At 42.5% G+C, this 24,428-nt stretch overlaps 1 protein-coding gene across 1 annotated transcript; it reads right to left on the bottom strand.

The window, feature by feature from the left end:
- Positions 1 to 8,931: 8,931 nt before the first annotated feature.
- Positions 8,932 to 24,181, bottom strand: SRI (sorcin). Its single transcript, XM_074986263.1, has 8 exons — positions 24,045 to 24,181; positions 20,575 to 20,658; positions 17,552 to 17,621; positions 15,068 to 15,111; positions 11,459 to 11,606; positions 11,151 to 11,264; positions 9,947 to 10,005; positions 8,932 to 9,220 (listed from the first exon to the last, which is right to left on the bottom strand). The coding sequence occupies exons 1-8, from the start codon at positions 24,093 to 24,095 to the stop codon at positions 9,194 to 9,196; spliced, it is 597 nt and encodes a 198-aa protein (XP_074842364.1). The 5' UTR covers positions 24,096 to 24,181; the 3' UTR covers positions 8,932 to 9,193.
- Positions 24,182 to 24,428: the final 247 nt, after the last annotated feature.

The following is a 24,428-nucleotide window of genomic DNA, read 5'->3' as shown; positions in this document are numbered from 1 at the left end:
CTACCCCCTTCCAGTAAAATATGTGAAGTAGACAAGTGCTTGGTTTCACCACTGGGGACTTACTAAAGCTAACATAGACAATCACTTTGCAAATCATTGTTTTTGCTGCCTAAAATCCTTCTAATTCTTACACCATATTGCAGAAACATCAGATTTTGACAAACACCACCGAGAAATGCTGCACATTCTATCATTGCAGTTATGAATGTGATATTTTTGACAAACATTACAGGCATTGGGCTGTTCAAGTGAGTGAAGCTGATTTTCCTATAGCTAAACAACATGTTGCTTTTATAAAATAAGCTCATTGTAATTTGGGATTCTAAATTCATGCACAGTTTTATTAACATCGTAATAACCACTTCTATGAGAGTATTTAATACAGATGCCTGTGGTTTTCAATGTTACTGACTTATTGTATACCATCAGTAAAGTGACATTCAATGAATAAGGCTGTGGCGTGTATGCATTTTATAAAATTAGTGTATAGATACCTTATGTTAAAAGGCCAATTAAATAAGAACACCCCTGCTATGTCTAGACTAGTGGGATTTGTCTGCAGAAGTTTTTGTTGGAAGATATCTTCCGAAAAAACTTCTGTCAAGAGATTGTGGCTAGACCGACAAAGCAGATCGAAAGAGCGATCTGCTCTGTCAACAGAGAGCGTCCAGAGAGCCCAGCCGCTCTCCTGGCAAAACGGCCAACCAGAAGCACAGCAAACAAGGTTGTCCCCAGTGTCTCGAAAGCCCTGTCTGTCAACAGAAGGACCCCGGGAATGTCAAACTGGCTTTTTATGACAGATCGCTGTAGACAGAGGTGTTCTTCCTTGTGGCGAGTGGGATACAGCTGTCGACAAAAGTGTTGCACTCTGTTGACTTACTGTCAACAGAATGCCCTTGGGAATCTGAATGCTTCACAGGTTTTGTCGACACAACTGCCATTTTGTCGCCATAGCTTTCTAGTCTGGACAGCCTCAGTGTTCAGCAAAAGCACTCGGTTTACAGTAGTGGATACCAAATATTTTTAAACAATGCCATAGATGCATCTTGGTATATAGCTTCTCTCCCAATGGCATCCTAGCATGGACCAGTGAGTTGCATGCAGGAGGAACTATCAGAAAAAATAAGAGCCTTATCTGAGTTTCTTTTTCCTTCACTATCTGCATGAACTGCTTGCCAGAAGGATGTTTCACCATTAAAAACCAAACTAACCACGATCACTTATTTTATGTAGGCCAAAATATTGTAGAAATCCATTACTGTGACCGTTTCCTATTCTTAGGCCAGTTCTACACTGGAGGGCAGTGTTAAACTAAGCTAAGCAATTCCAGCTGCATGTATAGCCGTAGCATCTCGATTGCAGGGGAGACAGGGTTCAATGGGAGAAAGTCTCCCAGAAACTCACTCCCCTTAACCTTCTTGTTCTGGTGAAGTGCCAGAGGTGACAAGCATGCAACCAGTGGTCGATTTACTGTGTCTTTACTAGACTCACTAAATTGACCCCTTGGGGATCAGTTCCTAAGGACAGCAAGCTTCTGGTAGGTGTAGACAAGCCCTTATTCCAGAGATGCGTGCATCTTCGTACAGTCATCCAATGGCATTCCTATTCAATGACAAACCTAGGCCTGATTTAAATTTAGGCAGACAAAAAATGTTATAACCAACCATCCTTGAGTGACCCAGCTTCCTGGCCATATCCTGGGGCTTCTGAAGCTCCAAAAGAAAACCTGTGCACTAAAAGTGTTGAGAACCAGCTTGAAAAGACTAGAAAGCTGGTTAACACTTACTGACCCCTGGTGAATTCGAGTAACCTGAACAGCTTTATTAAGAAAATATTTTGTGGACATGGGCCACATATGCTCAATAGGGGTTTCTTTCCTTTGCCTTTTTAAAGGCTGCTGAATGAAATATAACACTTTTAACAAACTAATATGCTACACCCCTACTCTTTCACTGCCTCGACTTTTCTTGATTGCGCAAGACTTCATTTTCCAGATACACTGGTGTGGAGGCTGGAACTTTAACAGGTAAGACCTCTTAGCATTACCCACACTGAAGTCAAAATAATGTGAGGAAGCATTTGTCTTCTACTATTTCCTCTGGTGGAGTGAGTGAGAGGCTAACTTTTCCTCAGTTGTGAAAGGCGGGTTGTGTGTAGGTGTATGGCCTTTAAAAACAGTTAATTGGGGGGAAAAGGTTTTGGCTTTTTCTGCTCTTTCACAGTATTTGCCAGCCTTATAGGTAGCCCATCCTAAAATCAAAACTAAGCAAGCGAATGAATCCTGACACAAACTTAAAGTATGGCACTATGCCCTTTTCAAAGTAATGCCCCTCTCCCTGCAAAACCCTCCCCTCCCCCTAATTTCAAACCACATAATTGTATCTGCCACTGTTTCATGATTTCTACTGTCATTTTACTACAGACACAACTTTGCACACAATGGATAGAGGTCCCAAACCCCTCAGATTAGCCTGTTTAATTCACTATTTACATCTACTGCAAGAAAGTCCCATTCATGGAGGCACAAATAGGTTTGTGTCATTTTTCCGCCCCGTTTTCCCTTATCAAGTCCTAGAGTTAAAAAGTCTTGCCTCAGGAATTACAGTGGGAAATTAACAGGGTAAGGAATAAACTATTGCACAAAGAATGAGGGGAAAAAAAAGGTTGGGTCTACACTTGCCCCCAACTGCCAAGGGCAATCAGGGCCACGGGACATTACTAATGAAGTGCAGCGGTGAATCCGCGGCACTTCATTAGGCTAATTTCCCCCCACAGCAACTTGGAAGCATCAAACTTTGAAGTGCCTGCATGCGTGTAGCTGTGGGCACTTCAAAGTGCCCCTGCTACTTCGAAGTCCCTTTACTACTCAAAATGTTGAGGAGTGAAGGGACTTCAAAGTAGTGCGGGCACTTAAAGTGCCCATGGCTACACACATGCCAGCACTTTCAAGTTTGATGCTTCAAAGTTGCTGCAGGGGAAAATTAGCCTAATGAAATGCTGTGTATTTACCCCTGCACTTCATTAGTAATCTCCCATGGTCCTGATTGCCATGCCCCCTTTGAAGTTGGGGACGTGTAGACAAACCCAAAGAGTCCTATTGAATTAATGGGTTTTTGGATCAGGACAAAGACTAGCTGTAGAGAGACCAGAGTCCTAGTGCTGGTACTGAGAGACTTTGTGACCTGAGGAATCTCTCTCTCTCTCCCAGAATTTGTTAGCTGTAAAGTTGCAAATAAACATTAGAGGTGACTCGAATGTTGGCTAAAAAAAAAAAAAATCAGCTGGAAGTCTGGCAATGGTTGCAAGATTAAAGCATGCTTATTTGGGTATCTGGCTATTAGGTCATGACAAAAGCTAAATGGCAATGTTAATTGCACCTGGCTTTAGCCAAACAAAATGGTTTAGTGAAAGCAAATATTCCCTTATTTCATCAGAAGTGTAAATTGGCTGTTTGTAAAGCAACTTGAGGCACTGTAAGTGTAAAAGGAGGGGGGGGGAATAGTTGAAATGACTGATGTTGAGTCACTTTTCCAATTAAATTTAAGGCTACATTAACCAAACTATCAATGAAACTAGAAAGGTGCAAGTTTTTGTCTTTGTTTTCCAGCTTGGGCCTGATAATTAGCATTGCCAAGCACTTACAAGATCCAAATAAAGTCAATGTCAGGGCTGGTTGTGTCAAGCTGGCCACCCAAATTCAGTGCTCACTCTTGATAACGTATTTAAATGGCTTAATTTACATTCTCATGTGGGTAAAATGTATAGTTCACTATTTATCTGTTATTGAAGAATATATGCTGCTTAGGAGCTAAAGGTAATGGTATGAAGTAGTATCGTACTTCAACAAAGTGTAAATGGTAAAGAAATAGGAAGACATCATAAAGACAAACTTGCAGCTATCTGGGTCAAAATCACTGTGGAGAGGGAATTGTAAAAGAAGTTCCATTTATTGAGGGTATGATGTAGACCCACAGCGTCAGACTCTGATACGGACAGCCATCTCAGAGGGAGACTGTTCGGAGCTGCAGCATAAAGTGAGACGATAGATTGCAGAATAAATGCTGCTCCTATGGATAGGGCCCAGTTAATCATTCATATGGTATAAGTTTTTGTCTTGAAATTGTCATCAAATCAACAACAGCTGTTGTAGTTTTAGACTTGGTTTTGGTGAGGACATTATAGAAGTCCTGGTTGTAGCATATAATGTTTGGTTCAGGGGTCATGAGTTGATTCTATTTAAACATAATGTTTATCAGAACCAACATCCCCCATCCCCATTTCCAAAGGAATGACTATGGGACAGTATGGGAATTAAAGAAATCAACTGGACTGAGCATCTCAAACACTGAAATGTGGTGAAGATTTGGAATTTTTTCAAACAACACTACAAAAATTTACAGCCCAAACAAGGGGAATAAACCCAAGTAAGGAAAGGCTCCAGATCCAGATGGATGAACAGTCCTTCCCAAAGTTAACATAGGCAAAGAAGAGAGCCTATGCTGAATGGAAAAAGGAATGAACTACAAAGAAAGCTGCATCATGGAGGTTAAGAAATGTAGGACTACAACACAAATAAGGTCTTGCCAAAGAAAGTAAAAAATAGTGAGTTCTTAGTTAGAAATAAAATAATGGGGCTGCTGAAGTAGGGAAAGGAATGTAAAAAGGCATGTTAACAAAAAAAAAAAACCTAAAGTAACACATTGCCAGGGTAAGAATGATAATCTGGAATAGGTGCATGGCAGTATGAGTGATGGAACGGAGTTCAGAGTGAGAGAGGCGGGATAATTTCCATCCAGAATACTTGAGAGAATGTGCATCAGATTGCTAATCTAGTAGGAAGTAAGTATTTTAATACAGCTAAGCTATGGAACAGATTTCCTGAGCATGATTGGGGAATTGCCATCATTGAAGATCTTTAAGAGGAGGTTGGACAAACATCTCTGGGCTAAGCTATGTTTACTTGGGGCCTGCTCCAGTGCAGGGGCTGGCTCTGATGCCCTTGCAAGCGCCCTTCCAGGCCTACACTTCTATGAGCTTAGCTATGGGGGACAAGGTAGTACCATATTATTGGAGAACAGCTAACGACGTATTATTTACAAAAGGTAAGAAAAAGGCAATTCTGGCAATTTCAGATTTTTGACTTTAATAGTATGCAAGGCTCTAGAACAAATTGTGAAGAATAATTACACTCGTGGTAAGCTAAAAAAAAGAGAGGTAATACATGGGACTACTAATGGTAGGTTGTATCAGATGAACCCAATTGCTGTCACTGAGGCAATAAGTAATTTCTTAGTAAAGACTTCAGTAAATGGAAACTCATTAGTAAAAGAGAATAAGGGATACAGGCCTGGCTCCTGTGTCCTGCACCTCCCATAACAATAAACCCATAGCCAACAAAGCTGCAATAAATTGTACCTACAGCCATGCAGGCAAATAAAGCATCTGGCAGCCTGCCAAGGGCTAAGCCTGGCAAACCTTGCTCATTTATTGCTTACCAACTAAGCACCATGGCCACTGTAGTAAGTACAGGCCCAGTAGGAGGCCTTAGGCCTGAACCAAAGTAATGGTCAAGACTTTGCTAACAGAAAGCAAAGTTCAGCTTGCGAGCTAAAGGAATGCATTGCCCACAGAAGGTGGCAAGAAGAGGGTTGCTGTTGCATAAACATATATACCTAGCATCTTGAAGTAGGAACATGGTACCAGATCACCCTACCCTGGAACAGTCCACAGATAAGAAAGAACAGGCCAACCCATCCCAATGACAGGGGCAAAAGGGTAATATGATGGATAGAGTTGTTTTGTTCAAACCAACATGTACAACGTGCAAGGCAGCACCTGACTACATAGAAGGGTTGTGCCTCAATATGTCAGGAGTGATGTGTAAATTGTTTGTACCTGTGTATAAGAATGTACTCCTGGGGTGTCGTCTGGGTCCAGCCAAGGGGGCAGTGGAACGTCCTGCCACTGACTGAGCTGAGTCCATTGACCATGCGTGCATAGTTGTAGTATGCCCTGACTTAGACTAAGAAGTCTACAGGGAACTACTATTGTGTCCAATACGGCAATCAACCTGGCTGATGTGCCTTTGCACCTTACTAGACTCTGTGGTCATTGGGGGGTTCTCTTCAGGTTTGCTGTGTCGGCTATCTGCAGCACACAGGGAACACATGCATGTGGCCGAGCGATACCAACATTGGAGAGAGAGCAGTGCCCCACGCTGGTAGCATCTGACAACAGCTACAACTACAGTAAAGAGGGTTTTTTAGACAAAACTGGAGTTGTCAACAAACCCTGCTGCACTTCTGCATGCGCACGCACACACCCAGCGACACAAAAAAACATTGTCAACAGTCTGTTAACAAAACTCAGCACTTGTGACACACACCTTTGTCAACAGATTCTGTCAACAAAAAGGTTGTGCATGTGCTGGGGGAGGGGCTTGTGGCAACAGACAGAGCTTCCGGAACACTGGGCAGCCCTGTCTGCTCTGCTTCTGGTTGCCTGTTTTGTCAAGTGACTGGACAAACCTGGCTGGCCCCGCTTTCAATCTGCTTTAGTGCATGGCTGCATGCTGTTTACGGCCAGTTTGTCAGGGCATCTCTTCAGACAACTGTCTGTCCAGAGATGCTTCTAGTATAACCATAGCTCATATGTCTAGGGTCAGCAGGAAATTTGGGAGGAGACCTTGGGAGGAGAGCAGATACTTTGTGCATGCAGGTGGCATACAGCCTTACGTATATCATTTCCCTGTTTTCAGCCTGGCCTACACAATTTAGTCTCTGGCAGACTGTAATAATGTGGTCTAATTTCAATTGTTGCGTGTGGGGATGGTGGGTGTTGACAGCCTGTAATACACATCATACTAGATCCACGGGGTCCCTTTCTATCCTTGGATTCTGCCCATCCTAGTGGATGGGATGCATAAGAATCAATTCTTCCAGGTTCTTCGCACCACTATCCGTCTCCTATATAGGCTGTCATCTAAATTACACTAATTGGAGAAGTGCTCCTTTATCATAACACAAGGCTGAAGATCTGGCCCTCACTGGCTACACCTACACTAGCCCCAAACTTCGAAACGGCCACACAAATGGCCATGTTGAAGTTTACTAATGAAGTACTGAAATGCATATTCAGCATTTCATTAGCATGCGGGCGGCCGCAGCACTTCGAAATTGATGCGCCTCACCGCCACGCGGCTTGTCCTGACAGGGCTCCTTTTCAAAAGGACCCCGCCTACTTTGAAGTCCCCTTATTCCCATGAGCTCATGGGAATAAGGGGACTTCAAAGTAGGTGGGGTCCTTTGGAAAAGGAGCCCCCTCTGGACGAGCCGCACAGCAGCGAGGCGTGTCAATTTCCAAGTGCTGCAGCTGCCCACATGCTAATGAAGCGCTGAATATGCATTTCAGTGCTTCATTAGTAAACTTCAAAATGGCCATTTGTGTGGCCATTTCAAAGTTTGGGGCTAGTGTAGACACGGCCATTGAGTGATAAACACAGACCTACCACATGGTAGCATGAGACGTAACAGTTATGTCCATATCAAAATAGAGTTAAGTAAAAGTTAGTTAAGATATCACAAGCAGACAAAGGACTGCTGGGAAAGGGGGAAAAAAAAGTACATTATCAGAAAATAATCTTGCCTGAAGTGTGGGGGTTGGCTTGTTTGCAGCTGATGGAAAAACTAAAACTTTAAAAAATAATTGTCCAGGTTTAGAGGAAAACGTGGGTATTTACCACAGAACAGGTATTCTGGAAAACCAATTTTTAAATAATCAAAATGTTTTGACTTTGACTTCGTCTCATTTTCTCAAAAGTGACTCCTGTTTTAACGAACAAGTTAGCAGTTACCAATACTTTAGATAAAGACTCACTACAAATTGAAGTAGCAGCTATAGTAGATCCCTAATTTACATGTAGGTTACATTCCTGGGCAACCACGCATAAATCAAATTTTGCCCAAGTTGGGACTGGGTGTCCTTGCCGCCTTCAGGTCCCCTGGTCCTGGCTGCACCTGGCTCCCTGCTCCCTTGAGTAGTAGGAGCCCAGAGCCAGGCACACCAGCACTGCTCAGTTTCCCAGCTCCCACAAGCAGAGGGGAGCCAGGAGCCAGGCTGGCACTTGGTTCATGGCTCCCTGCTACTCATGATTTCAACTTGTGTTATTGCAAGAAATGCATAAGTCAGGGATCTACTGTATTGAATGTCCTTGGATTAGTTTGGCATATTTTATCTTTCAACCCTTTTGGGCAAAAAATAAGCTGTCTCTACTCATTTACTTTTCCTCTAATACAGCTAGCTAAACCAGGTGAACTATGGAGCTAGTCGAAGGGGCAGCTTGAAAGCACAAAGACTCATTAGGCAGGCAGCTGAGGATATCAGCACCTCCCTGGGCAACAAACGGCTTTGAAAGAAAGGGGGTTTATGTATTATTTAACATTTAAAGAAGACCTAAATTTAAAGGCAAAGAGCCCTTTTAGCTAGGAAATATTAATTAAAGCTGCTATAGGCTGTAGTATTTTTGCTTGCCAATGCAGGAGGTGAAGATACAATTCCAAGATATATGCAGTTAGGTTTGTGTATAGAAGATGAAAATAATATTGGTTGTTTAAGTGGAACAAGTCAAACAGTTTTCTTAAAGCAACAAGAGCAAATCACTACCAGACCACCAGGGGGGAAAGAGAGGTTCTTTGAATGGCCTCTGCACACAGCTATGCAACTTGCCATATCTGGCAAAATGGGCCAAGTCATTAGTGTTAGTTTCCCAATTTTCCATCTTGCTTTCTAGCATGATCACCATCCTATTGTATTAGCTCTTCACAGTACAGAACACCAGCCTGGCTGGAGCTACTATTAGGAAAGGAAATAAAGTAAGCAGTATGTTATGCCACCAAGTTTCTGTAGAGGGGGAGGTAAACACACGATAGACAGTCAAGTTTTACATAATCATTTAATTTGTACATAAAAAGGCAATTTACAAATATATGCAAATTAAAAAATAAAGGTTAAGGATGAGATTCAATAATTCATTTTGAAACCCTTGTGTTGCTTTGCATTCATCAAAACTAAAAATCACATATAAAGCTGTATCTAAAATATGTAAATACCAATATTTAGTTACATAGCCATGATAACTTTAGGTGCAAAGCAAAACACGAAGTGGAATGTTAATCATGCCCATCCACATCTTCAATTAGATGCTCATAACACACTGTATGAACTGAAAGAAAAACAGGCATCCATATTAACCATGAGCAATGGAACATGAATATCCCCCCCCCCTCCCTTTTTGTTGCTTGAAATGCTTTCCACATTCCTCAGTTGCCTTCAGCTCCACTTCCCAAAAACTGCCTTCAGCCAAACGATGAGAGCAATAAGGCAATGTCTGCCTCTCTGCAATGAGCCTAAGCCCCACACAACATTAAGGGCAAAGTCAGTTAATACTTAACTAAAACACTTCATTAAAAGTAGTCTCCAAAACCAGCATTTCCCTGTCACAATAGAGATGCAAACAGGTTGTCGTGGCCACAGGCTGCCAGAACATCACAGTCCCCTTCTAAGGGATGCGTAGAGACTACCAAGGCATGAAAACATCACTGTGAGGAAGCCAACCCTGAGTGTCAGAAACCTAGGCATACTTGTACCCCAGCAAAGAACACACACAATCCTCTGAAAATCTATAAAGCCTACTGTCTCCTGAGGTAAGAGTGATAAGCACCACCATACTACTACTCTTCGCAATTGGACAGGGGAAGGAAGGAAGGAATGGGAAGGGACAACCTTCTCAATACCCATTCCATCCTTACACTCTCAGCTAGGTTAATAATGAAGGATGACAACTGTAACAATGGTTAGTAAAATGATTTTTTGTTTCTGGTCCTAAGTACTTTTTCTTCAATTACCATTTTAGGAAGTGTGAAGTATGTACATGTCTACGTGCACTTACATCATCATACTGGAAATTCACAACACCCTGCTGGGCTGCATCCCTTCTTCGAAAGCTATCTGCAAAAATATATAAAGAAATGCGTATTACTGGAAAGCAATGGATTTCAAAACAGAGTATTTAGATGCTGTCCTCCTAATTGAAAGGCTTGACCTCTCTTAGTACTGATCAACACGTGCAAAGAGAAAAACAAAAAATATATCCTGTAGGGCACTTAAACTTAGCTGGTTATAAGCACTGTCCAAATGGTACAAGGTTTTCATGTTCCAGTTCGTCCGACAGCTAGTTTTTCTTCTCAGCAAAGAACTGGAGCCTGGTTTTGTGAGCATTAATAGGTCTATTGGGCTATGTCTACATAGCAGTATCTACTCCATTTCTTTGAAATGCTCCCCTTATTTCAAAACATTTTTTTTGAAATATTGGGTCCACTATTTCAGCATCTCTGCAGACCTCATTACAAGAGGAATAAGGGATGCCTCAAAATAGCACTTTATTTCAACATTTGGCACTGTTTAGAAATAACCTATTTCAACCTACACTCAAAATAAGCTATGCAATTCGTGCTGTTTATTTCGCATTTAGGCTGTCGTGTGGACATAGCCTTGCTGATTCAGAAGAAAAATCAGCAGTCATACAGCACTTTAAAGACTAACAATTTTCATCCTATAACAAAGACTTCAGAAGCAGATTACATAGGAAGATTTGTGAACTGGGGTTCATACTCAAATTCGACACATTAACACTTGGTATGAACAGGGACAGCAATTATCTCACGCATTACAAGGGTTGTCTCCCATCCTTTGATGTTTAATTATCTCAGGCAAACCACTTAACATCTCCCACTCCTCACCCACCTCCTTCAGTTCCATGTATTTGATTTGTCACTTATTGCCTTTTTTGAGACCTCTGTGTTATATAACTGAGTCTGGGCTGGAAATGCTACAGATCTCAAGTGGGTCTGTCCCATGAAAGCTCATCACCTAATAAGTTATTTTGTTAATCTCTAAAGTGCTCCTGTCCTTCCCACCCCCGGGCCATGGTGCTGCGCTTGCTGCTTCCTACACCACCAACCCATTCCTTGGCCAGGACAAGAAGGGAAATGGAGCGTGCAATCAAAAGAGACGCTCCAGGACTGACCATTGCCTTAGATTAACCTGGTTTCATAAAATAAAAATGTATTACCAGATGTTTCATTATAACCTACCAGTGAGAGCTCTGAGTTTTACACAGCAAGCAATGTAATCATCAAATGTAATCTTCTCACTGGTGCTGTATCGCTTTACAACTGCGGACAATGTCTGTGGGCTCAACCTGAATCCTAATTGAAAGGGTGGAGAACAAACAGTGAAATGACACAGGTTACAGAGATCCAAGGAAGCTTTCATGAGACAATTTGTTGTGTGCCAGCTAATGCAAAACATTAACTTGTGTTGGGATACCCCACCAAGTCACCTCCATGCTGGAAGCAGGGGGAATTTCAGCAGCCAGTAATAAGGAAGTTTCACAATTTACCCATAGATGTCAAGGCTTTCTGCAGCTCTTGAGAATCAACTGTACCACTTCTATCACTGTCAAAACTTATGAAGTGTTGTCTCCAGCCATTCAAGACAGCCCAGAGCTCCTTAAACTCATTGAATCCCATTTTACCAGACACATCCCTCTGAACCATGGCTAAGGAAAAAAAAAAGTGCTTTATTTCCACACAAGTGTTAGCATTCCTCAATAAGAGTCTACAGTCAGTCATGAAGGATTAGAATGTAATTACTGATGCTCAGAAAATAAAGGATACTTTAAATAAAAATGTTTCACACTATGTTAGAATTACACTCCTCTAGACCGCAAAACTGTCCCAGAGCTCAGGTAGACAGAATACGTTTGGTGAAAAATTAGTGATTAATAAGCTAAAGATGATACTCCACCCATATGAAAGATACAGAATTTCATCTCTGCTGATATATTGCCTACATACATTTTCCAAACAGCATATTGAACATTGCAGATCTAGATCATCCCTAACAGATGTCTGTCTAACCTGCTCTTGGTATCTCATGGAGACTCCACAGCCCCCCTAAGCAATTTATTCCAGGACTCAACCATTCTGACAATTAGGAAGTGTTCCCTAATGTACAACCTAAACCTCCCATGCTGCAATTTGAACATGCTCTCGCATGAGAGAGTAAGGAAAGATAATTTTTCTTCTTCCTCCTTTTAATATCCTTTTAGGTTCTGCTTTCCAAACTAAGCAAACAATTTCATTCTTCCCTCATAAATCACATTTTCTAGACCTTTAATTTTTTGTTGTTCTTCTCTGGACCAGGTCCAATTTCTCCACACCATTCCTGAAACATGCCTAGAACGAGACACAACACTTCCACTGAGCCTAACCAGCGCAGAGTAGAGTAGAAGAATTACTTTTCATGTCTTACTACAGCACTCCTGTTAAGGCATCTGTGATGGGGTTCAGGGCTCCCCATGCACTGCACCCCATCCGCTGGCAGGAGTGACTCTCACTCAGCAGGTACAACAGGAGGTTTATTAGGCAACAGATGCCCAGTTTCTCACAAAAGCATCAGTACAGCAGTCAGAGACAGTCATTCCAACCCATCCTAGGGAGAGGAGCCCGAGGGGTGCCCCGCTGGGGTGTAGCTTTCCCCCTCCTCAGGCTGGCTGCCTTCCAGCTCCCTCTCCCCCCAGCCTCCAACTGCTGCCCCCAGTTCAAAAACAGCTCGGCTCACCCTCCTCTTTGTTCAGGGCTGAGGCGTTACCTGCCTGCCTAGGTTATAGCCCCAGGGCCATCCTTAGCCACTGGGAGCTGCTCTGCTTGTCTCACACATGCACTCCCCCCACTCCATCACAGCATCTCAGAATGATTGTCTTTTTTGGAAACCGTGTCATACTGTTGACTCATATTTAGCTTGTGGTCCACTGTGACTTCTAGATCCCTTTCTGTATTACTCCTTTCTAGACAAGTCACTTCCCATTTTGTATGTGTGAAACCAATTCTTCAATGACAGGATACATAAACATATAGTGTGCTTGATTTTTAAGCGAACTGCATCTCTTTGCATCCAAACCTCTGAGGCAGAAAAAGGAATTGGGCACCAAAGAACCCATCTTTCATATGATTGAGGTTCATGAAATATTTCTACTACGGTTAGCCTTGCCAATTCTTTTTGCGTTAGTGTTACAGCACCTTGGATTCTCTTCCATGAATGTTTTCTACTTATTGGCTACGTCTACACTAGCCCCAAACTTCATAATGGCCATGCAAACGGCCATTTCGAAGTTTACTAATGAAGCACTGAAATGCATATTCAGCACTTCATTAGCATGCGGGCGGCTGCGGCACTTCGAAATTGACGTGCCTCGCCCCAACGGGGCTCCTTTTCGAAAGGACCCCGCCTACTTCGAAGTCCCCTTATTCCCATCAGCTTGGGACAAGCTGCACGGCGACAAGGCACGTCAATTTCGAAGTGCCGCGGCCGCCCGCATGCTAATGAAGCGCTGAATATGCATTTCAGCGCTTCATTAGTAAACTTCGAAATGGCCATTTGTGTGGCCATTTCGAAGTTTGGGGCTAGTGTAGACACAGCCATTGACAAGTAACTAGCAATTCCTTTGGCCTACAATATAAACAATGTACTTTTAAAAAGCATTTCAATCCATCAGAGCTTTCATGCTAATGAAGTCATAAGTAGGGTTGATTGCACCACATTTTAAGGCTGCCCGACACTCTTGTTTTCAGTTGTTTACAACCTTGCACTCTAATCATTTGGTGTGAAATTTTGCAGAACAAATGTCTGGAAAATTTCTGTCAAAATGGCTCAGCCATTTAAGAAAATTAAGTTGGGGCAAAATACATCTATTTGTCCATTACAAAAATCTATTACAATCTTCTCTCTGAACAGCTTTACTGCCCCCCAGCCCCAATGTTTGAAATAGAGAGATTTGCAATCTGGCAGTTACACGGCCTGTGTGTCAGAAATGCATTTTTTGGCATCTCGCCGAGCTCAACTCTGGTCAAGTTATTGTCAATTAAATAAATCCTAGTTCACACAAGTTCTGTAGAGACAATTTAGATTAGTTACTAAAATCTCAAGAATTAGTTATCCATTTATAGGGATTCCCCAATCCACTACTGGAAGCTTAATCCTGATCTTAAAATACCCTTATAGTTTGAAGTTTTTCCTAATAGCTATCCTAATATCTCTTGCTGAAGATTAAGCCCATTATGTTCTTTGAAAACAGGACAAGAATTAGAGAACAATTTATCACCCTCTTCTTCATTAAGGCCTTTTATCTTATTTCATGATACTCAACACAGGAGGATAAACTGTTACCAGAGTGATAGCTGTGTTAGTCGATATTGTGCTCATTTAGACACCTGTGAAGCGAACTCTGACTCTCAGGGCTCAGTGCAGACATCCCAAACTCTGGTATCTTCCATTATCACAGGGTCCCAGAACACAGGATTCAGCGCAAATATCTACACTGCAGTTGAACAGCCCTCAACCTGAGACTCATGCGCCCAAGTCAGCTAGCACAGGTCAGCTGCAAGTTTTTAACTGCAGCGTGGACACACCATAAGTGAACAGCTATTTAACATTTTTTCTCCTCATTGCTCAGTGTGTTGCTTCATGCTCTCACTGTAACTATCCAAACCCTGGTCTGAAAACACTATTACTATACTCCCATAGTTCCCATTGCCTGGGAACAGAAAACTACAGCTAACAGGAGCTGCAAGGCAGATAAGCATCTAGCAGGCCCCCCAACAGTGAACTGTGTCTCGCCCACGGCCACTTATAGCCCCCTCCCCTGCACTAAATGCCTGCCACTGTTTGCAACAAATAGTATTCTACAGGTAACAGCCTGGTTCACTACACAAGCCCTGATTCATTCCCAGAGCACATCCATCCCCTGCAACGGATGCGACTGCGTCCTGTGGAAGAGAGTTTTGTTGTGGAATTGAAAATTCAAAATGCATTAACGTAAGGAGCAGAATTAAGGTTGCCCATGCTAACTAAATTCTTGTATTTAACAACATAGGAAGACTTGATTTTGCAACCTTAGTGTTCTTTTAGTAGTTTCCTTTTGCAATATTACAGTACACACAAAGGATACATCCAGCATGGAAATCATGAGCCTACACGTCTCTAGGTTGAAAGCTGTTTAAAATAAGGGGAAAAATAGATTAGTATCAGTTATTGATGTCTCAGACTGGTTTCATAATATGCACATGAAATAAGACCTTACTCTTACCAGAAACTTGCAATCTCACACAAATTAAAAAACAAACATGAGATACATGAGGCAAGAGGTCATTATTTAAACCTGTTATTTTTGGAATACAGTCTTAAAATTACACAAGATGAGTTTTATCAAAACAAAAAAGCAGTCAAGTAGCACTTTAAAGACTAACAAAATAATTTATTAGGTGAGCTTTTGTGGGACAGACCCACTTCTTCAGCCCATAGCCAGACCAGAACAGACTCAATATTTAAGGCAGAGAGAACCAAAACAGTAATCAAAGTTGACAAATCAGAAAAAAAAATTATCAAGGTGAGCAAATCAGAGAGCAGAGGGGCGGGGGCTGTCAAGAATTAGATTAAGCCAAGTATGCCAGACAGCCCCTATAATGTCCCAGCAAGTTTGCATCCCAGTTCAAACCATGTGTTAATGTGTCGAATCTGAATATGAAAGAGTTCAGCAGCTCCTCTTTCTAAAGCAGACTGGAAATTCTTCTTCAATAAAACACAGACTCTTAAGTCATTAACAGAATGGCCCGCTCCATTAAATGTAGACTAACTGGTAGTTTTAGTCTACCTCAACTCATGTAAACTTTTGGCTATATCTAAAAAGGCAGTCCGACCAGGAAAACAATAGCATTGTAAACTCTACCAGCCTAAACCAGAATCAAACTTTTGGTACGGATGGTCTGAGCAGTTCAGGTCCTCACACAAATTTATCCTTGTGGACACCATTTAGATGCAGGCAGGCATCTTTTACCTAAATGTACTAATATTGCTCATTTTAATCTTTTATAGATAATTTACCGTTAGAAAAACTGTTTTCCAACAGACTTATTAAAAAACCCCACAAAAAATTCTGAAGGTTTCCTCGATTTAACTGTATTTGACTGTACAAGTTAAAGACTTGAGATAGTTCTGTATCTTTTCATTTTAACATCTCGAAAACTTGACACAAACATTTTCTTACAGTCTGATAAGCCACCTCTAACTACACTTTAAGTTGTTTTGTTCCTTTAAGTTCAAGGCTTTCTAAAGTAGACACTGAATGTATGCCAACTCTGCAAACTGAATTTCTGAAAAATGGCATATTCTTAGAAAACAGATCTGTATTCAGTAAATTAGACCAGCATGCTTGAGAATCCACACTACTTTTGTCATTAGTTAAGTGAAGCTGGTACTTCACTTGGAATTATGTCCTAAGAGAAATCACACTCCAAGTCCCATCACTATGGGAAGGGTGATGGGAGGTGCTGGGGGGAGAAGAATGGGGAAGCTGAAGCTCAAAAGGACTTCAGGTCCAGGCACGGGGCCCCTGTAACCTGAGCTCTGCCACCCATTGCTGAAGCCCTCAAGATCTGGGTTTAGACCTGGACAGTGGGGCTTGGGCTTCAGACCCAGGACCCAGCAAGTCTAAGCCATCCCTGATGGCCCCACAGTTTGAGAACCACTGTTCTAGGTAATCAAATTCATCTGTTTGATATAGTAATCAATAAAACCCAAGTTGCTCAAATGGCTGACAACGGGATTAGGTGTAAAACTGTCACCAGATTATAGAGATGAATTTCTAGTCAAACAGATGTTGAAATTGAATTGTAGTAAGACAATATCTCTGAAACATGAACTTTTTAAAAAAATCAACATTTAGAATTCTAAACAATAATTGGAGAGTGGTTGTTCTGCACTAGAATCTGCCCACATCTTAGAACAGACATATCTTCTAAACAATCAAATAGAATGAAAAATTAACAGGACACTTCAAGCTCTGAATTCTATGATAGGCAGATTAGAGAAACTGTATCAAAAAGTCTGCGGCCACACTCAAGCAGCCATGGCTGGGGATGAGAGAAGAATTCACACCTTTTCAATTTAAGGGAGTCTTTTATGCCTCACACCTTTTCAATATAAAGTGGCCCTTTATGCTGTTTTTTTAATGGATCCTGTGAAAAGATCTCAGTTATTGAATCCAGGTATCCACAACACTTGATCCAATGTAAATCTTAATTATGCACTTGAATATCACATTCACAAAATTCTCTAATATTAACGTACGTGCTGGCCTAATGGAAAACACGAACTAGATCTGGGGAAACATTTAATAGTACCGGGCGAGACAACAGAACACAAGAAGGTAAAACTAAAATCCTTCTCTGAAGAAGAGTTATTACGGCAGATTATGGTTCTAAAGTCCCTACAGCATAGTACATGACTCCAGAGTGGAATGTATGTAAGCAGCTAAACATGCTTTCAAAAACAAGGAAGTGATTTTTACTATGTTCTGCCTGCTTAGTTCTTAAGTTCACAAATAATGACTGTCTAATGTGAATCAAATGTACTTTTATTTAAATAGTCAACTTACGTTTATACCCTCCTGCAATGCCTGACTGGCTCAGACATCTCTGCAGCTCATCAGCATCTATTTGTCCGTCCTTTTGAAAACAGAAGAGTAAGCTTAGAAAAGTTAGGTTACATATCAAGATCCAAACTCACCGACAAAACTATGCAGGGCACCTTATAAGAAAGGCTGACTCTACCTAGCATACCAATTTCAATTAAATTTGTTTACTCAGACTTATTTTATTCATTGAATCATATGAGTTTAAGAACAGAATCGAGCACTAAATCTAGTTCAGTGGTTCCCAACTTAGGGTCCACGGGTAAAAGATAAATAAAAGTGATCACAGAAAATAAGTTGCAAAGTTATAATCAACTATTTTAAAATTAGATATCTACCAATAATGTTATTAATTGCTGTCTGAAAATCTACGTTATCGTTTTCCTTTTTTTTGGCTTTGATGGGGGTCTACAAACAGTTTGTGGGGGAGGGAGGGGTGCGTTTGAGGGTCCACACTACTGAAGTGACTGGGAACCACTGAGCTAGTCTGATCTCCTGAATATCACAGGCTATTCAACTGTCACCCAAATCTCTCTAGCATACCCAATGACCTCAGTTAAACTGAAACTCTTCCATCCTAAGTTACTGAGGTCGTTGGATGCCATAGGCAGAGAAGAGGAGATACTGAGGTGCTATCAGTGCCCCTGCAATACCAGGAAATTCATTAAATAAAAAAAGTAGAGATGGTCTTTACAAGGTGGCACTTGCCCCATGCTGCAGAGATGAAAATAGCCAGCAAGGTACTAGGTGACCTAACCCCAAATCTGGCAATTAATTTCACCTTGAAAGTATAAGCAAATCAGAGGAGTCTCTGTACTCCTTCAGAGCACCACTACAGCCCACCTCATACCCCATCTCTAGTTACATTCAATCTGATGCTTCAGAGAAAAACATTCCCAAGATTACAAATATCTGCTGTTAGAAACAAGGGGATTTCAAAGTTGCCGGGGTCCTTTCAAAAAGGAGCCCTGTCTGGATGAGCCACGTCAATTCTGAAGTGTCGCAGTTGCCGGCATTCTAATGAGGCACTGTGTATGTGTTTCAGCGCTTCACTAGTAAACTTCGAAATGATCATTTGCATGGCCATTTCCAAGTTTTGGGCTAGTGTAGACATGGCCTAAGTCTCATAAATATGAGTTAATGTCTCTAGCCTGTCCAGCCTAACTACTAGCTCTTGCTTCCTGAAAGTTCTAGGTTTTCAATTTCTGCTTCTCAGCATAAAGTAACATATGCAGAAAGAGATAGGCTGCATAGCATTGTTTGTGTTCTGGGCTTATGTAGCGATGGATGTTGGCTAAGCACAGCACAGTCAAGATAGTCTTAAGACAGAGACACAATATGTAGAAATGACTGAAGCAGCATAAATAAAGAACAATGGAGTGTACTGAAAAGAGAAAGGGAAAGTATTTTTCATCACACACAGAGCTTCTTACTTATCCACCGCCACTACCCCCCCCCTACAGAGGCCCCAGAGGGAGTGAACTGAACAGGTAATCAAAGCGACCTCACTCTTGTCATCCATTTCCAGCCTCTGAAGAACAGAGGCTAGGGACACCATTCCTACCCATCCTGGCTAATAGCCATTGATGGACCATGAATTTATCTACAGTAAAGCCTGAATTATTCAACGTAATCAGGACCAACCAATGGTCAGATAACTGAAAATATTGAATAATAGGAGGGGATATGGGGGGTGGGGGTGGACAGGAACATAGAAGCCAGGCTGCTAGCTGCTTAGGCCCCTTCTGCAAGGCAGATAACCAGTGCTGCTGCCTGCAGCAGAACCAGCGGCCCAGGGTTGGCTCCCCAAGGTGGGCGGACCACCAGCAGCCAAGGGTGGGCTACCAGGATGGGTTGTGGGCAGTTATCCAATCCCCAATTATCCAACATTCTATTTTACCCCACACCACCCCAGGACCAGGCCGTGTCAGATAAATGGAATGCTAGATTACTGGGGATTGGATAATCAGGTTTTACTAGACTTTTTTGAACCCTGTATCTCTTCTGGCAAGGAGTTCCACAGGCCTACTATGCAATGCATGAAGAAAAACTCTTGTAAGTTTTAAACATGCTACACGTTAATTTCAATTGGTGACCCCTAGTTCTTTTGTTATAAGAACAAGTAAATAATTTTTCCTTATTCACCTTTTATACACCAGTCATGATTTTATAGAACTATCAGGTTCCCCCCTTAGGGCTTGTCTACACTAGCTCCTTACTTCGAAGGACGCATGGTAAGTAGGGCATCGGGAGTTTATTAATGAAATACTGCGGTGCATATGCAGCACTTCATTAAGCAAATTCCTCCCCACTTCAAAGTACTGGCAAGTGAGCTGTGGCTAGATGCAAGCCGGCACTTCAAAGTTGCTGCAGGGAGCAATTTGCTTAATGAAGCGCTGCATATGCACTGCAGCATTTCATTAAACTCCCAACACCCTACTTACCATGCTCCCTTTGAACTAGGGAGCTAGTATAGCCAAGCCTCTAGTGTCCTTTTTTCCTAAGCTGAGAAGCCCTGGTCTTTTTAGTCTTTTTTAAGACAGCACCCATTCCAAACCCCAATCATTTTTGTTGCCCTTTTCTGAACCTTATCCAATGCCAATATATCTTTTCTGAGATGAGGTGACCACATTTGCACAGTCAAGATGTAGGCATACCATGGATTTACGTAGAGTCAGTAACATATTCTCTATCCCTTTACTTTATTCTTTATTATAGTTTCAACAAATTTTCCTGGTACTGATGCTAGACTTAATGGCCTGTAATTGCTTGGATCTCCTCTACAGCCCTTTTCAAATATTGGTGTCACATTAGCTATCTTTCAGTCATTCCACAATTTCCAATATTTTGAGTTTCAACATGCTAGGAAGTTCTGCTATACCATATACCTCTTTGGCAAACACTGATATCTAACACTTGAATTGCAAAGCAAAGAGGATATTGTCGTCTTATGTCATAATTTAAACAAATGTTTTTAGCAAAAGTACCTGTCCAGCTACCGCAGCAAAATAACCATACAAAGGATCTTGAGTCTGCCCATGAAACGCAGGTCCTCCTGGAGCAGCTCCATACTTTAAAAGATAAAATTACAAATCTTGTAGTTAACTAAAAATTAATTTTACGTTTCAGCCTCAATTCTGAGCATCCTTTTTAATACACACCTTATCAGTATAGATAAACTGCCTTAAAAAAGAGACAGCACAGAGTTCTGGTGTCTCTACTTGCTGCAATGTAAAGCAGGCCTACTTAAAAAAAAATAAATCAACTTACAGTTGAACCAGTCCAGTAATCTAGCAGTAGTAGCAGAATGCCTAAATGATTTGTATACGGCATCTCCATTTCTGGAAGGTTTACAACTGTGGTAGCCCATAATCTACGATTCAGCCTTTTTGATCCACAGAGGATACTGCATTGCCCATGAAAGACTTTTTTTTTCTTCATTGTGCTCCTACCCCAATCTCTGCTTGATCACTGCCAGCTCGTCTGCTGCTGCTGGAGCAAAGAGTCTCTACCCTTCCCTGGTACAACACATTCCTTGGTGACCAGTCCCAAGGGTGCTGGACAAGAAAAGTACAACCTGTATGTTTCTTTGGTTACAATCTATGCCATCTTCTGAATTCTTCTATAACATAATTCAAAGGACAATAGTTTCTTTGTTTGAATGTCTGCATTTCACAACTGTAATTTAACACAGACTAAATGTTGGTTTTTAAGAATTGGAGTTTAGTTTTCAACTTGTCCCTTATCAGATATTTATACTTCCAGAATGTTTCCTTTGGCCCCATTGTTCCGCGGCTGACTACAGTATCCAATATTCCATCTTCTGTAACGATGCTTCCTAAGGAGCAATAATTTCTTTTGCTACATGACTGTGTTATCCACTATAATCTTGCATGTTTTTACAGGATCCCTTGCATACATACAGCTATAGCTTTTATTTTGTTGACATTTCACTCTAAACCATATGTAATTTCCACTAACTTTATCAGCCTCCTTCAGCATGAGTTACCAGCACTATGTCAGCTGCTATAACAAACACGTCCAGATTAAGGAGTCAAATTTATACTTTTGTTTTCTCTACTATTAGCACAATATGGTTCTTGAATATCCTCAGGTTCAGCAGTTTTGCTAAAAGAAAGTGAACTGATTTGTTCATGTTCTTGACACACAATTTTTATTTCTTAAACTTGAAATGTGCACAGCACAGAATACAATAATTGAAGCATGCCGAAATGACAAATCTTTGCATTGAAATATTAATCAAGCACTATAATTCTACCATAGCACCAGCTTACGTCTTTCTTGGAACTCTCCAAAAGCAAAGGATTACTTTCTCATTTCAAAATATTAGCCATCAAAACAGAAATTAATTAAGTATCTGGAAAAACACAGTGATATGAAGAGTGGGTCTAGAGTAGATTCACGGTAAGTTTCTTCAGTATATTGGGCTGTGAAATAGATGGAACTTGGTTGATGTACTGACCCAGAATACTATCAGCTTCTCAGGAGCTTATGAATCAGTCCTCCACTTTCTGTCAGTGATCTAAAGCTCTGCCACTGGTGATACCTGGGAATACATTTATGAGAACAGACTTATGTTTGGCTGCTTTCATTTTTATGATCTCCTAGTGCTTTCAGGCTGAAAGAGTGCACGCTGCCAGTCACATGACGCCACAAACTATTACTGGTACTGTAGTTTGGGAGCAACACCTAAAATTACTGAGGCACCGATACCTGCATTACTATCTTCGCAACACTTTACAAAGAGTGGACGCAGTTCATAGCAGCGGAACAAGTGCTTCTGCCAATGTAGCTTATATAGGCGTGGTGAGCAAAAATAAGCTTCACCAGCATAAAACTATGTATGCATTAGAACTTTTGCTAGTGTAGCAATATCACCCTGGTCACACTACTTAACCAACCTTGCTGTCCTGATAACATTTTCAGTATAGGCCTGGCCTATTCTCCTGTCTGTTGAAGCACGAGACCATTTTTTCCACTTCCAAGAAGTTCAGTGTTACTTGTACCCACAAAAGGAAGTATTAATGTTTTAACCAGAGCTTTGATTCTACCTAAATTGTTTAACATAGGGTAAGTTTAATAAGCTATTACCTCTACTGAAGAATATATCTTGAACTGCATTTGCTGGATGTGGGAGGGGATTCTAATCAAGTTGCCAACTTTTCTGAGGTACTGGGCAGCTACAAACATGCACTGATTTCAATGGCTTTAGAGTCTCTTCTTCCTGTCCCCCTCTGTTTCCCTCTTTTTACATTGACAAAACAAAGCAACAGATATGTAGCACTTTAAAGACTAACAGAATGATTTATTCAGTGATGAGTTTTTGTGGGACAGACCCACATCATCAATTTCATTTTCAATACAACAATGAAATCAAATTAATCTGATGAAGTGGGTCTGTCCCACAAAAACTCATCACCAAATCATTGTTAGTTTTTAAAGTGCTAGATTTCTGCTGCTTTGTTTTGTTCAAGTACAGAGTAACACTGCTACCTCTCTTGTTGTTTTACACTGGTAACTCTTCCTCATCTGTACACTGCTATTTAGAATCAGCTGCCAGATCCAGCTGCTTTTTTTTTTTTTTTTTTTAATTCTTTGGAGAGAGACACACACACAGACACTCTGGGCTGCACCAGGAAGCTGGAGCGGCTGCAAAAATCCCCAGCTAACCCTAACAACAACAGTGAAAGAAAGCCATTAACCACTTCAGCCTCGCAACAGAAGTTTGCTTTTCTGAGTCATTCCACTCCCAGCCTCGGAAAGGTTTTAAAGCGCAAGTGCCCCATTCGCTTTGCTTTTGTTTGGAGAACTCTTTGCACGATTACACTAGTCAGACACACGCTTGCCCCAGGCCTAGCGACCAGCTCGGGCAGAACCAGTTCCCGACCAACAAGGAGGTCCGTGCCCAGAGCAAGCTAGGTGGCTCCTCGATCCACCGCCCCGTTGAGGGCGCCAGGGACTGCGGGGCAGTACTCGCAGGGCAGCAACTGAGAGCACCTGGCTCGGGGCTGAGGGGCGGTAACAGGCGGCTCAAGCTAACTGACAGGAGCTATAGGGGAGGTGCAGCGGATGCTGAACAGCCGCGGCCATAGCAAGCGCGCCCGAGCCACAGCGGGCCGAGGGGCGCTCCCCCTAAGAGGGGGCAAGGCCGTGCTGATGCACGGGCTGCAGCACTAACACCGCCGGCCGCGCACGTAGCTACCGCTCAGCGCGGGCGAGCCCCACCCGCCCCAGGCCTGTAACAGCGGGTCTGACCTGCCGCTCGGTCACCGCCACAGCCCCGCGCTGGGGGGACGCCTCTTACCCGCTCCCCAGTGCGGCGCCCGGGTAGGGTGGGTGCTCCCCTCACCCCACTACTGCCCGAGCCCGAGCCCGAGCCCGAGCCCGACCCCGGCCCCGGCCCCTCAGCGCCCTACAGGGCCTGACCCGCGCTTACCCCGCCCGAGAAATAGCCTCCTCCGGCCCCAGGATGCCCAGGATATGCCATACTAGCGCGCTAAGCTCTGCTGCTGCCCCGCCCAGGTCCGCAGCCCCGTTACCGCGGGAGGGGAGCTCGGGATTCACCATCCTAGGCACGGGGCGGGGGGAGACTCGGACCAGGCCGCTGCTTCTCCCTTCTCCACCGCGAGGTGTGAGCCGCTGCCAGTCCCTCAGACGCTGCGACGTCTGCCGCTCTCTTAGACCCCCTGCCCTAGGACTCCATTTTAAGAAATTATCCTGTTGGTCTCGCTCAGACGAGAGAAAACGCCCCTCCGCTGCAATGGTACCGGCCCACAGCCGGCGAGGGCGTTTTCCGCCTTTGCAGTATAAAGAGAAGAGG

This window comes from Carettochelys insculpta, chromosome 2 (genome assembly GCF_033958435.1).
Source record: "Carettochelys insculpta isolate YL-2023 chromosome 2, ASM3395843v1, whole genome shotgun sequence".
NCBI classification, from domain to species: Eukaryota; Metazoa; Chordata; order Testudines; family Carettochelyidae; genus Carettochelys; species Carettochelys insculpta.
The sequence above is the reverse complement of the archived record's forward strand: the minus strand, read 5'-3'. Positions and strand labels throughout refer to the sequence as shown.